This window comes from Amphiura filiformis, chromosome 16 (assembly GCF_039555335.1).
Source record: "Amphiura filiformis chromosome 16, Afil_fr2py, whole genome shotgun sequence".
Classification (NCBI taxonomy): domain Eukaryota; kingdom Metazoa; phylum Echinodermata; class Ophiuroidea; order Amphilepidida; family Amphiuridae; genus Amphiura; species Amphiura filiformis.
The window spans coordinates 49,149,913-49,164,231 of record NC_092643.1 but is presented as its reverse complement, the minus strand read 5'-3'; the positions used below and the strand labels follow the sequence as shown (position 1 = coordinate 49,164,231).

The 14,319-nt window shown below is 36.9% G+C and overlaps 1 protein-coding gene across 1 annotated transcript; it reads right to left on the bottom strand.

Moving 5' to 3' along the window:
- Positions 1-456: 456 nt before the first annotated feature.
- On the bottom strand, positions 457-14,287 carry LOC140136123 (CBY1-interacting BAR domain-containing protein 1-A-like). Its single transcript, XM_072157828.1, is given in 8 exon segments — positions 457-3,789; positions 5,745-5,858; positions 6,501-6,611; positions 8,013-8,114; positions 9,415-9,483; positions 10,295-10,529; positions 11,320-11,411; positions 14,192-14,287. Coding segments are annotated over 7 exon segments (897 nt in total). The 5' UTR covers positions 11,352-11,411; positions 14,192-14,287; the 3' UTR covers positions 457-3,555.
- Between the last annotated feature and the right edge of the window lie 32 nt (positions 14,288-14,319).

Genomic DNA, 14,319 nt, shown 5'->3' with positions numbered 1-14,319 from the left:
GCATGCTGGGTGGAACTGCATGGCATGCCAAGTGGAACTGCATGGCATGCCAAGTGGAACTGTGTGACATGTTGAGTGGAACCACATGGCATGCATAGTGGAAACGTATGGCATGCCATAGGCATTAAAATGTTCAGCGTTTTTGGTTATTGTTTTCCAGCCTATTTTTGAATCAAATTCACAGAAAATGGTAAAACATATGGTTTTCAGAGTTTTTTTCCCAAGACCAGTTTTCCTCAAGCCATGTTTTCTGTTAAATGATTTGTGTATTTTGCATGATATATGTCACCTCTCAGTCAGGAAACCTGTTGCTCAGAAGGCCTGCTACTCTGAATTCGGACTAGAGAGCTGTTTTACAGTGGTACCAAACACCCCATCTGAGGGGCCAGGCTCATGTACTTATGATTAGAAATCTGATGCAGGTGTTTTGAGGTTTTCCAAAACAGGGTTTTTGTAACACATTTCATTACTGGAACTTACACGCTTCTTATGGCCATTTTTATATCTCAAAACTTATTTTAAATTTTCAACAGAGACCTATTGCCTTTCTTAAAGCATTTGTGATTGGTAAATGACACAATAATTTTATCCGAGTGACCAATGAAATGCAGCTTCTAAATATTTAACTCAATCCTCCATTCTTATGTTGCTGATTGACTCAATAAATAATAATCTTTGCTTAACCAATTAGCAGGTTAACATTCAACTTTGCGCGATCACATCACACATTTGGAAATGTTGAATTTAAAAATACACAGATGAATCTGTATTTGAATATACACAGATGAACTCAATTTGAAAATACACAGATGACCAAATAACAATCCTCAAACTTTAACGTACATCTTATAATTTATTTAATAACTATTTGACATATACTTACATAACATACAAATTTAAAACAAACTATTTCCATTTAGTACTATTTTCATCATATTTGGTATGAAATCTTAAGTGGTTCCACCTATCCATCTTTACCAGGCTTGCATCTCTATCATTTAAGGAGGATAAAGCTGAAAAAAATATGCTGGTATGCAGTACAAGCTGTATCAAAATGATTAGTACCCATCAGTTTTTAATGATAATGGATGCATCTGACACATCAAAATTCAACATATGATCCAAATGCTAGATTAATTGTATAACAAAGTCATAAACTATACATTCTGGACATTTCTAGAGTATCCTATGTGACATTTGAAAGAGGGAGGCTTTTCAATAAACATCAAATTGATGAGTACCAATCATACAGCCTGTAATTGCTCAGTGCAGTTCATGTGACATGCAACATCACTTTGGAGTTCAAATTTTTCAATCGTTTTTGCAAAAGCCATGGGTATTGATCGACCGGCTTCATGCTCTGAAGATGGACATAAACATAAAGCATGCATATGATTAGTTTTTCTATATAAAATGGTTGCATGTAAATTCAGAAAGTGTGATTTTATTTCATACATTTCACCTTGGTTGAATGCTTGTGACCCCCACACCCCATCTATACTACATGTAGCTTCTTATCACCATTCAATCCCATTTGACATGAGAGCCAGCTAGGATCAGCTCTCATTTTCTTGATAGGTTTGGTAAAAAAAAAGCTTGTCTCTCAAACATTTTGCAAGAATCGATGTGCTATGTTTATTATTATTATTTAGAAACTCAAGCTGTTTTTAGTCCACCTTTTTCTGTTTTTTTGCCACATAGTGGCCATTTTTGTTAATAACTAAAAAAACAAAAGCCATTGAAAAAGTCCCAGCGCATAGGGAGATGTGCTATAATTGAAGACTGAATTAAAAAGACTAGTTTGTGTATGACGTTCTGTCAACCAGACCAAAAATGCCATACTGTGCAGGTCAGCAATCAATCGCATCACGCGTTTGCCCTGACGTCAGATGCAAACTAGTCGTCTTAATTCGATCTTCAATTATAGGATGGCTTTCACATAATTATGCACACAGATTTGAGAGACAACCCTTTTTTTTTGCCTTGAATAGAACAATTAATAGCATAAGCTCTTAAACCAGGAGAATTTCAAGTTAAGTTATTTCATGATAGCACACAAACTTATAGTTCCCCTAAATACTAAATAAATCGAAAATTTTATGCAAATGTGTCAAAAGGTATGGGTAGACCAAATTATAGCGTCACACATCATTGCGTTCAGTCACAATGGTTCATTATGTAAAAAAAGATACAGTTTTTAACAGTGTTAAAAGTTGCATCTGAGTCCATAGGAATCAACTCTCAAACAACAAAGTCAGCAATGTCTATTCATGTGTTTGTTAAGAAAACCTGACTGCTGTGGCCTTTTAAAACAGCCTCTTTTCTTACACAATTAACCATTGTGACTGAACGCAATGTGTGTGATGCTATAAATTCATTGGTCCAGTGTAAAACGAATACGGTTATACATACATTTTTACATTCTGTAAAATATTTTTCGACTGGACCCTATGTCTTAACTGCCACAAGCGATATCAAAGGTGACTGTCCCATATTAGCTGGTATTGCATATTATGTATGTGCAATACCTGCCTTTTGCCGTTTATGTAGCACTGGTAAGGCATCAACTCTGGAGGTAGTCAGACATGAGATGCTTCCGGGACCAACTTTGATCATGTGATAAACAATCTCAAACTCAATGCCGTAATGAGATTAACAGTTTGGTCAGGTTTTGGAATCCTCTGGGGTCCATTTCATAAGTCTCGAAATCGTTTGTAACTAACAATGAGTAGAAAGTTCCATTTCACTAAACTTACTTACGAATGTACCCTTTTTAAAGGGGCATTTCGTGATCCACAGCCTCATCCCCCACTTTTCTCAAAAAAAGTTGAGATTTTTATATCACTGGAAACCTCTGGCTACATAATGTTTATGTACAAAATATTTCTTGCAGATTAATTCGTTTTGCAAAGATATCGTGAAATTTGAATTTCGTTCTGGTGCACCAGAACGAAATTACAACGCATTGTCTATGGAGCAGTGTAATACACATAATCATGCATAACTCGCAAACGCAAAATCGGAATCAACTGAAATTTTGGGAATAGGCTTTTTTCGTGGATATGTACTGAAAAATGTCATAAAAAGAGGATGCTAGGATCACGTAAATACTCCTTTAAGTAATAGGGACTCTTCGTAAAGTTACTTCTAGTATTGGGTATTCGCAACTTTATGAACTGTTACTTGAGTTACAACAGCCTGAATGTTTATTGAAATGGACCCCAGGTGATAACACTTTTGCAAGGATTTGTGGGACTGAAAGTTCTTGATCACCCTCTGAAGTTGAATAAGTTACAGCAAGGTAGCACCTATAGAAGGCATGCAAAGGGCTATTCTATGTGAAATCCACACTCCCTCTGTGGAAGATTTAGCTAGTCTTCCACAGAATATGGATTATATATTTGTGCAACTTCCATTTGAAATACTCCAGTTGTGGAAGCTACACACGAATAAGCCAGTTCCATTATAAATCATACTCCCTCTGTGGAAGACTTTTCTCAAATCTTTCACAGGGGTATGGGAGATTTCAAATTGAATAGCCCAATACATCCAAACTCAACGATCATCTTCATCCTCATCACTTTCTTCCTCCTCATCTTCGTCATCATCATCATCATCATCATTAAAGTCTTGCAATTGGGTGTCATGACGACTTGAGGATTTACTGCTGCTATATGGCACAGCAACTCTACTGTTGTCGGTTGAATTCAGTGAGGTTTTGGAGTTGTGACGATTTAGATGTGACGTGCTGGTTGTGCCATGTAGAGGCCTCAGTGAGTTTCGGAACTCCTGTGAAAGAGAGAAGATAGTACCAATAGGGGTAAGTGATTACAAAGATAATTTGGGGATTGCAATGTGATAGAGGGTATGCAATGCAACATCACTCATGACATTAGTCATCCTCATTTAAATAAAAGTATGCCCCTCCGTAAGGTACCACGGGCCAAAATTGTTAAAATATTTTCAAAAGTTATCTTTGGGGGAACTTAGAACTTGTGAACACTTTACATACACTGTGATACATACAGACAGTGTTCATTGCATAGTCCCTGTCTCGTTCGGTGGGGACAAATAATTCAAAATCACTCTACTGAGACTGTTTGTCAGTCAATTTAAAGTTTTAATTTGTATTCCAGTTTGTATACCCTATTGAAATTACAATCTCTCAGTGAAATTGTCACTTTCAGATTGAAGTTCATATATAATGGACAATAGTAATTACAGCAGCATGCGATTATTGGTCCCACTGAGCCACACTTAGTTTTGCTGTTGCTATCAGACAAAAACACACCCCACAAGTTTGCCATCAAATGAGGCACATCGTCATCATCCCTATATCTTTGTGTCAAAAATTGCTGTGATAGTACTGCGAATCCTCTCGTTTTTCAAAAGCTACGCATGGCGATTTTGTTCGAGATAGGCCGAGCGACTCAGGCTAAGCATACCAAACATGATATGAGATATCACACAGAGCCTGCCGCATAGTTTCTATTCTACGATTTGTGCATGATCAGTACCACATATGGTGTTGCCATTATAGAAAATTTGATTTTTTGTCAGGTAAAACGCAGGTTTTGTTTCCAGTACACAACTCGAAAAGCAATACACTAATTAGCGGGGCCTTGCTGTTTGCTGTGGATATATTTTACTGTATTTTATAAGTAAAGATTTTGAAATCCAAAGTAAAAATTGTGATATATTCAACTATTTGAGAAATAAATAATTATATCGATTATATATCGAGAATATTAATCGATTTCAATTGAATTGAATACATGTCTCCATTTTGAGTTTGTACTACACCTCTGAGTGATCAAGCGATCGATTTCTAGCCAATCAGATACGGTAGGCCTCCTTTTTTCTTGCGCTCGTGAAATACCAATCGCCTGTCGCTCACCAACGGAGTATTAAGTTTATATTTATAACACTGGCTGTTGACACTGTGTGAGGACCATGCACACAATTATCCAATTGCCATACAGAAGACACTGTCTGCCATTTTTGTGCTTAATTTTTTACAAAAACAAATCACATGCAGCAGTACAAAGTAATTGTAGGTCTTGTTGAATACCATGCCCGACAGCTTGGGACAACTAAAATTTGATGTTGGGCAACCAAAAACACTGGCATCAGCCCAGCAGGCAACTAAGATTTAAAACGACAGATCTGATTAAAATTACATACTCCTCAAAAACAAATACCCCATACATTCTTCTGTTGGTTAATACTAAGCATGTCCACAGTGGCCCAGGACACGCAGAATTTTAAAATTACCACTTGTCCATTGGGCAAGTGCACCTAGAAATCTGCTGATATGCAATCAACAACTAGGCTCAAAACCTCATATCCAGTTTTGCACTATAAACGATTTTCAACTTGGGTCATTTGGTAATTTTGCCCCAAAATTGACCCAATGAAACATAAAAATCAAAATTTTATTCTTTTATATAATTTTCTTTACTTTTCCCAAATTCTTCTGGGCAATTTCTCAACTTGCTGGGCAAATTAACCTCCTGAGCACAACATGCCGATCTAACATTGCCTCTGATTGGTCAATTACATGATATTTTCACTTTATTCACCAATCAGAATGGAGCTTTGCAAATAATGCACCCCAATTTTTTTTGTGTAGGGAAATTATTCTAACAATGATGCTATTTGGACCAATTGATAATGAAAACTTCTTTTTGGCCAATGGCAGGGAGTTCTCATGGGGTTAAGCTGGGCCATATCACAATGCTCACCTCCAAATCGTCTTCATCGCTGATGGAATTTAAACTGTGCCAAGCTTCTGTATACACCTCAAGAACGCGACTGTGGAATAACATCTCAACCTTCATGAATTCTGTAAAAATAGACTGAAAAATCCAAAGCAAGCAAACAAAATAAATTATGTAAATACATTTGAGTTTTTGCTCAAAATAAACCTTTTCAGGACTTTATATGAAAAACACCAATCATGCACGACTGTCCTGTCCATCAAAACATATGTTTTGAATATCATTCAACTAATCAATTTCTGGAAAGGGGTCACCGCAAATTTTGAGTCCTTATCCCTTACATTTCTAAGGAATGCTTGACAAGTAAAGAAAAATTGATAATTTACTTGACTATGAAGAAGGTACTTCTTATTTTGGGTATAAAAATTACACTTGCCATACCTTTTTAGGTGTCGAGTGGACCCAGGTGGCATGCCGAGTGGAAACGCATGGCATGTCGAGTGGTGGACTCAAGCCATGTTTTCTGTTATAAGATTTGTGTATTTTGCATGATCTATGTCACCTGTCAGTCAGGACACCTGTTACTCAGAAGGCCTGCTACTCTGAATTCGGACTAGAGGGCTGTTTTCATTTTAAGTGATCCATTACTCAGAATCAATATCTGCATTTTCAGATCAATGTGTTTAGGGTACTTTTTGAAAGTCCCATGTTCATGGATGATACCCCCTTGTCAAAGTCAAGTCCAAAATCGAGTCTTGAGAAAATCACAACAATGAATACCTTTAAGTCCTGCAACCTCTTCCTTTCAAAAGCATCCATCTCATCTTCTAGTGCCTTGTTAGATCTGGTAGCATCCACAGTAGCTTTCTGTAGTTGAGACTCTGCTTGAGACTAAGCACTCAACTTATTAAGGAAAATGTTTTGGAATCATGAGTGCTTGCACAAAACTTTTAAAGCAGGATTAAGGGGAGACACCTTCATCAGTGGCGTAGATTTCTATTTGACAATGGGGGATGGGGTTGGAAAAAATGTCTTGAAGTATATAGTGAATCCATCACCTTATAGCAACAGAATAAGTTTATGGTACAAATGCGCGCGTAGCATGCAAAATTTTTTGCCATTTTGAAGCTAAACTGTTGAAATATGGTGCAAATGTGGAATAAATTCATGCAAAGCGCACAAAAATTAGCACTTTTGGGCCTAAAATGACAAAATATGAGGTCAATTTGGTCAGAAACCCACATACAGCCATCAACATTGGGGGATGATTGTATGGATCACCCCCCCACGGCAAAATATTGGGGCGATTTATAACCCCCCACCCCCGGGCTCTACGCTCAGTGTTCGAAATAAGCACTTATCCTCTTGTCCTCTTGTCCAAAAATCACTGGGGACAACCATATGGAGCTATGTACTTATCCCCTGGATAACCACCATATTTTACAACCAAAAGTATAACACATTTTAGATACAACCAAAATGTATTGAGGACAAGCAGAATTTATGCTTTAGTTATCCTCGGGATAACCTCCATATTTTCCTTATTTCGGACACTGTCTACGCTTATGACCTTAATTTATGAAAAACTGAACAGAAAAATCCTACTCCAAGCTGATTTTTGTATGTTGCCACAAAACAAAAAAAGTTAGGGTAAAAAAGTGTATTTTTGTTAAAGCAGAACTTAAAAAATATTTACCTCAGGATTCCTTGATGTATTTCCTTTCTAAAAATAAACAGTTTTATATATGCTAGTACCGTAACCACCCGGGTATAAGCCCACCTTCGGCTATAAGCCCACCCCCTATTTTTCAAAACATTCTGGGAACAAGGGTGCACTCAGGTATAAGCCCAGTACTAAATTTTGGCCAAGTTTGTATATCAAATCAATGCTTTGCTCTCATATTTAAGAACAAATATAAAAAATATCAGTTGATAATTAACATTCTACACATATAATTTTAAGAAATAGTCATAGATGATAGAAATTACTGGTACATTGGGCATATACAAATGCGGGGTGATTGTTCTGATTTTTAAATTCAAGCACTAGCCCTTCCCGGTTATAAGCCCACCCCATTTTTAAGTGAAATCTGCCACCTAGGGGGGTGGGCTTATACCCGAGTGGTTACGGTAATAAACTTAGGAAATAATAAAGTCCGAAAAGGTCTATGTTCTCTCTCATCACTCTGCCTTTAAGTAACCATTGTTTCACAACTTACATAGCATACAGAATGTCAGTTTACACAGTAACATATAGGGTAATGTATTTGTGTCGAAAACTCTAAAGGATACAATTTGCTGCCTGTCACCAGGGTTTTTCTGCCTCACTTTCTCAAGCTTCTTCTGTTGGTTTACTTCTTTATTCCTGGCTGCAAATGCTGCTTTTAGATCATCCTTTGGGAAAAGGGAGTAATAAAACAATATTAACGAATGATAATAAAATCCAAGCCCATCCCTGCCATCGAAACAAAAATCAAGCTGTTTGAGACAACTTGTGTTACTGTCCTTCTGTATGAGTGCGAGTCATGGGTAATCATCAAGGACATGGAAAACAAGATCAAAGACTTTGCAACATCTTGCTACAGAGTCATTTTAAACATCAAGCGTGTGGATCAGATTCCAAATGAAACCATCTTCAATCGGACCAACACCACTCCACTGGTTGCCAGAGTCAAGATTCATCAACTCAAATTTCTTGTCCATATACTGCGTCTTGAAGACGACGAGCTTGTGAAAGAATATGCCCTTTATATTCCACAACATGGGAAGAGGAAACTGGGATGGCCGTGCACACTGTACTTATAGTATGTACAGCACCTCCTGAGAGATACTGAAGGGAAGCTGCAGCCAAACAAAATTGTTTCGCTTGCCCAAGATCGCAATAGTAAGAGAAAGCTTGTAGTCGCCTGCTCTGCAGCCGACTGATGATGATGATAAAATCCATATAAAAAATTGAAGAGGCATTTTTAGTGCAATGTCATGTTATGCAGCCTGAACTTTATGATCAACATTGGTCCACTTTTCGATAGTGATCAAATTAAGAATTATGAAAAACAACATATGTGACACGATCAAGGGAAATGAGTCGGATGTCGCTAATATTGATTTTGAGATATTGGCAAAGAAAGTGTTAAAATTCTTATGTTTTATATTGTTTTTAGCGATTGATAAATTGACGTAACTTTGCCAAGAAAAGTCATATCAACATGGGGTTTTCAGTTTCTGAAAGCTCTAATTGTCTTCTTATGTAATATGTAAACCTCATTTTCGACCAGAGTCGACATGTGACTCATTCCCCTTGATCATGTCACATATATTCTAGATTACCTGTTATTCAGATTCACAATTTATTTTTGGAAAACACATTATGTAATCTTTTTCATAACCAATTATCAAATATAACATAAAATATTAAAATTATAATTAGCCTATACCCAAGATTTTGATTGCTTAGACTTGTGCCAAGTCTTAGAATTTTGTAACTACAGTTGTAAGCAAACATGCAAAATTGCATGCTTGTGGCCCATTTTCATTTCATTCAAGTTGCCAACATATTGAAAATTGACTTTTATTGTCAGTAAGAACTTTCTAAAGGATTGGGATTTAGCTATGTTTCATTTGGCAAAACAAGATAGTATCTTTTTAATTCTAAAAAGTTAGTCTGGAATAGAGAATAAGTATATAGTTTACTCACTCTTTTATGTTTGCAGGTTGTTCCATATAATGTCAGCGGCTGTACAACTTTATACTCCAACCTATCCACCTGAACAAGATTTGTTTAAACACACATAAAAACAAACATGTAAGATGCAAAATACAAATAATAATGATGATAATTAAAGGTCCTTGACCCATTCGACAGCTTCTTCTCCCATTTTTCTTCATCAAATTTGAGATTTTGGTATCAGAAGAAAGCTCATATTTTTCTCATTACTCCAGTGAAATTTAACGCCCGAGATATTTTTTGGTTAAATGGTGTGAACAAAATGTAGTGATTTGTGATAACCACACTGGAAGTGTAGGTACTATCCTACGAGGCATTGCAATACATGTTTTTGAATCTTGTAGCAAGACCACTGGAACAATGCAACTCAAAATTTGAAAACTTCGAGAAATTTGCACCAAAAATATCATAAAAAAGGTTGATTTTCGCCCAAATTACAGATATTTTTGGTGAAGTTGGTCAAAATTCAAAAAAATAAAAAACAGTTCCTGGATATTTTTATCTAAAAATTAATAAAAAATTTAAAAAACAACAACATTTTTTGGAATTTTCTTCAAAAATGAGCATTTGGGCCCAAATTTGACCTCACAAATGAATTAATGAAGTCCAACAGTTTAGCAGTTATGAGGCCCAAAAGTTTCCATAATTCAAGGGTTAAGACCATAAATTTTTCACAATTGAGATGTTTTATGCATACAAGCACAACAATGGGCCTTGTCTAGTAACTCACGACTCCAGCAGTAAGAGTTACAAAAACTATTATCATGTAATACAAAAGATTTAAATGTCGCCACAGTAAAAGGTTTTCAGATGAGGCAACAATAAGCTTCCACGTCTTTACAGCACATACCTGCGCTTGTCTGTAGTCCTGAACAGAAGACAACTTTTCAGCAAACCCTGTCAGCCCAGTCTTGGTAGAGGGCGCTTCTGAATCTGCGTAGGCTATGATAGATTTTGACAACTCATCTCCTTTGTCTCAGAACCGTGCAGTTTTATGTGTGTAAGCAGCAAACTCTTGGCACATTAGTGCAAAATGTTTCTCCACATGGTTGATTCTGGTCTGCACATACTTGGTTTGGTTCTCCCTGTTATTGTGAGAGAGAGAAAATGAAATGTAGAAAGTAAGGTAAATATTTTCCACCTTGTTATAGATCTCTGGTTAACACAATTTAGGATTCATTGATTTCTTTACCATCCAAATAATCAAATTATTTTAATTCTTACAAATAATCATTGGCAAACATCAACAGGCCTGGAAAAATGTGGAAAGTAGGAAGCTCCTTCCTGGGAAATTTGGAAATTAAGGTCCTTAAACAGAGAAATACTAAAGAATTTGGAGGGAAATTTTCACTTTTTCCAGCTCTGAACATCAACTTCACATCAGGCTTTCATTCAGGCTGTTGGGCTGAAAAATTTCCAGTTGGGCTTGAAACATTTGACAGAGAAATACAGCCCTGATTACTAAAGTTTGTTCGGCTTATTATATTATTCGGTTTATGTGTGAGACTGGCGTCAATTAACTGCCCTGATTACTGAAGTTTTTTTGGCTTATAACTGGCAAAAATTATTCGGTTTTTGTTACTGCAACTATGTGTCCGATGTACACCATTGTAGGCCTATATCATCACACAATGTTATGAGTCTTGTTCTTTTGCCAGCAACACCAAATAAACTATATACATGTACATGTAGATGCTGTACATGTAGGACAACTTGGAAAAGTGTTATTCAAAGGGACTTGGATAGACTTGGCACAAGGTGGTCTGTGGACGAAGCTGAAGTTGCAACCAAGGACCGGGCCATGTGGAAGTTTTTCCTACGCCAGGCAGCAGGTGCATAAATGCATGATGCTGACTGGTAGGTATGTATACATACCTTGCCCTGGCATCCAAATCTCTTGGATTCATGATGAATTGGTGATACCGGTAACTTTTGAATTGATGATAACTCTGTTGTACGTTGTATTCCTGTAGAATTTTCAGAAGAAAATGAACGTTTACATGTATAATGGTGCTATTTAATCAGGTCATATGAAATTATGAATCACCTCAAACTTGGCTTAAAGGCATTTGCAGATGGTTATTGTGAAGTATACATCGATCTTCCCACTATAAAATAGAGTCATAATTTAATTTTGGTGCATTTTTGATAATTTTGATGCTCAATCTCCCACATGCATGAATGTATAGTCACTCGACATGCTCAACAGGTAACACTGTTGGCAGGGCACGCTTTTTAAAGGGTGCCACTTGGAAATTTGGAAAATCCTTAAAAGGGTGGGAGTTTAAACTTTGTTGGTAAAAAGGGTGGATTGATATAAAGGGTGGGAGTAAAATAAAAAGGGTGGGAGTGCCAGCTTACATTTTTTACAATATATTTTCATTGAATGATAAAATTATCCTAGAATAAGTGCCAAACCACAAGAATAAGTGCCAAACCACTGCCAGCAAACCATATAAAATTCCATTTGATGCATGTTTACATCCACTAGGCTATCGTGTGATGATAGGTGCAGATTCGGCGTACTTGATTTACTTCGAACCAAACTGCCTGTGACTTCATCAATGTATACAAATAGGGGGAAAAGCAAAAAGTGGTGGGGGTCAGGAATTTTCAGTATAAAGGGTGCCTCAGCAAAAAGCATGGGGGTCAGGAATTTTCAATATAAAGGGTGCCTCAATAAAAAGGGTGGGGGTAAAATAAAAAGGGTGGGGGTCAAACCCCACTGCCAAGTATGGTAAGCTAAATGGAAGTATTTTGACAACATTGAATAGGCAGTTTATAATTTCACATTGTGTTTGTAAAGTCGCTGGGTGGGCCCTATAGGGGCATGAGCTGTATATTAAAGGTGGTATTAATGGAGGCATTTTCTGGAAACCAGAAAATGGTCTTTAAGCATGTTTTAAACAGCTTAATAAAGTAGGGCAAAGTACATTGACCAATATGCCTTTTGTTTGAAGCAAATCAGACATACGGTTTTCAAAATATTTATATTTTCTTTGTATCTTATTGTTTTATCAATAATCGATGTAGTTAATGAGCTAAAATGACTGTTGTAACAAGGCTCAATAATAGGTCATTTTTGGCAATATTTTTCTAAAAATCTGTGCATAAATGTTCAGGGTACATTTATTTTGCATAATCTTTCCTTGAAACTTCATCAAAGTGTTTGTAATACCGTATGTTCTAATGTATTATATAGTGAAGCCGACCTCTAATTAGCATAATTGATGAGCTAATTTGCATATATGCATATTGATAAGCGTGCTTTGCTCTACTCAATTTTAACTGTTTACAACATGAACAGAGCACTTCCAAACTGCCTTCAATACCACCTTAATGGAATCAACAAATTTTGGTGGGTAAGTTCCCCTGGTATTTTGAGGTGGTGGGAGCTGACGGCGTACCGGTACTAAAAGGGGTCTTTTGGAGCTGTGAACAAGTAAAATTGAGACTTTTGGAGCTGCGAACAGTCAAAATCAAGGGTCTTTCTCTGCTTTTTGGTTGCAAATCGAAAAAAAAAAAAACCCAGAAATATGAGGAATGAGTAATTTTGAGGTCTTTTAGGGGCTGTACAATAATTATGAGCCCTGGGGGAGGGTAAATTGGGAAGGGGGCAAGAAATTTTGGCAAAACGAAAGGGGGGACCGGGGACAAGCAATTTTTGGCCAGCCGAGGGGGGTGGGAAGCAAGCGATTGTTGGCACACATTCATGGGGCACCTTTTAAATAAACGCTCAAAAGGCTTAGGAAAACAGTACGGAAACGCTTTAATATGCAAATTTTCCTGCTTGCTGAGCTCGAAATTTATTAAAGTTTGCAAATTGGGATCCCAAAATTGACCCCTTACCCCCGGTGGCTCATAATTATTGCAGGGCCCCTAGAGCTAAAATTATCAAAATCAGGGTCAAGTCATAAGAGTAGGTATGCTAGGTGAATTTAAATTTGCCATCAAACTGCATCATTTTATATATCAAATTAAAGCCCTTGAGTAAACAAAGCCAAAACTGAAAACCATTTTTTCATAGCACTTTCCATAGCAAAGTTACATCTTGTCAAAGATTGACTTTCATCAAAAAGTTTCAGCTAGCAAAATTCCCCAAAACGGCATTTCGGGGTGTTTCTAGATCTTAGTCTCATTATGATAGCAGCTTTTTTAATGGAAATGCTATCCAAATCCTCTAAAATTCCATGTGCGGGTGACTTATCACCATAAAAAATCATATATTTGGGTCAAGTGAAGTATAGAAAACATATTTATGTAGGTTTCTTTTCTTCGGGCACTTGTTTTAAATTTCTATGTAAAAATGCATTGACATTGTCGGCGAATTTGACTGACTAGCAAATGCGTTAACTAAGGTTTGCCTGGGTTACCTAATAAGAGCAGGGCAGGGGGGTCTTTCGGAGGCTAAATTAAAATTATTAAGTTTGGTCAAACGTCAAATCATTGACTGTCAAAATATAGGGGTCTTTTGGATCTTTCCGGGGGAACATACCCGTATGGTCAATTGTGTTAAGTGCCACCCCGGGGGTTTGCCTTTGCTAAAATGCACTGGTGCAGTGCACTACCAGTTATGCAGTGCAAACTCCCAGCAGTGCAGTGGTGCCGAATTCGGCAGCTTTTCACCCCTGTTCTAATTTTAACACCTGTATTAAAAACATGAATAGAAGTCATATTTCTCTAGATGTCAAACATATTAACTCCTTAGATCTTCTTCTGTTATGTATATCAGTAAAAGTATACTTACAATATTATAAAAGACAGAAATATCGCCACAAAAAGAAACCGTGTATCAACTTTTACGTTCGTTTGTACCGGAGATATTTAACCTTTGACCTTGTACAGTAGCGTTGCAATGGTAAAGTTCCTCAAATA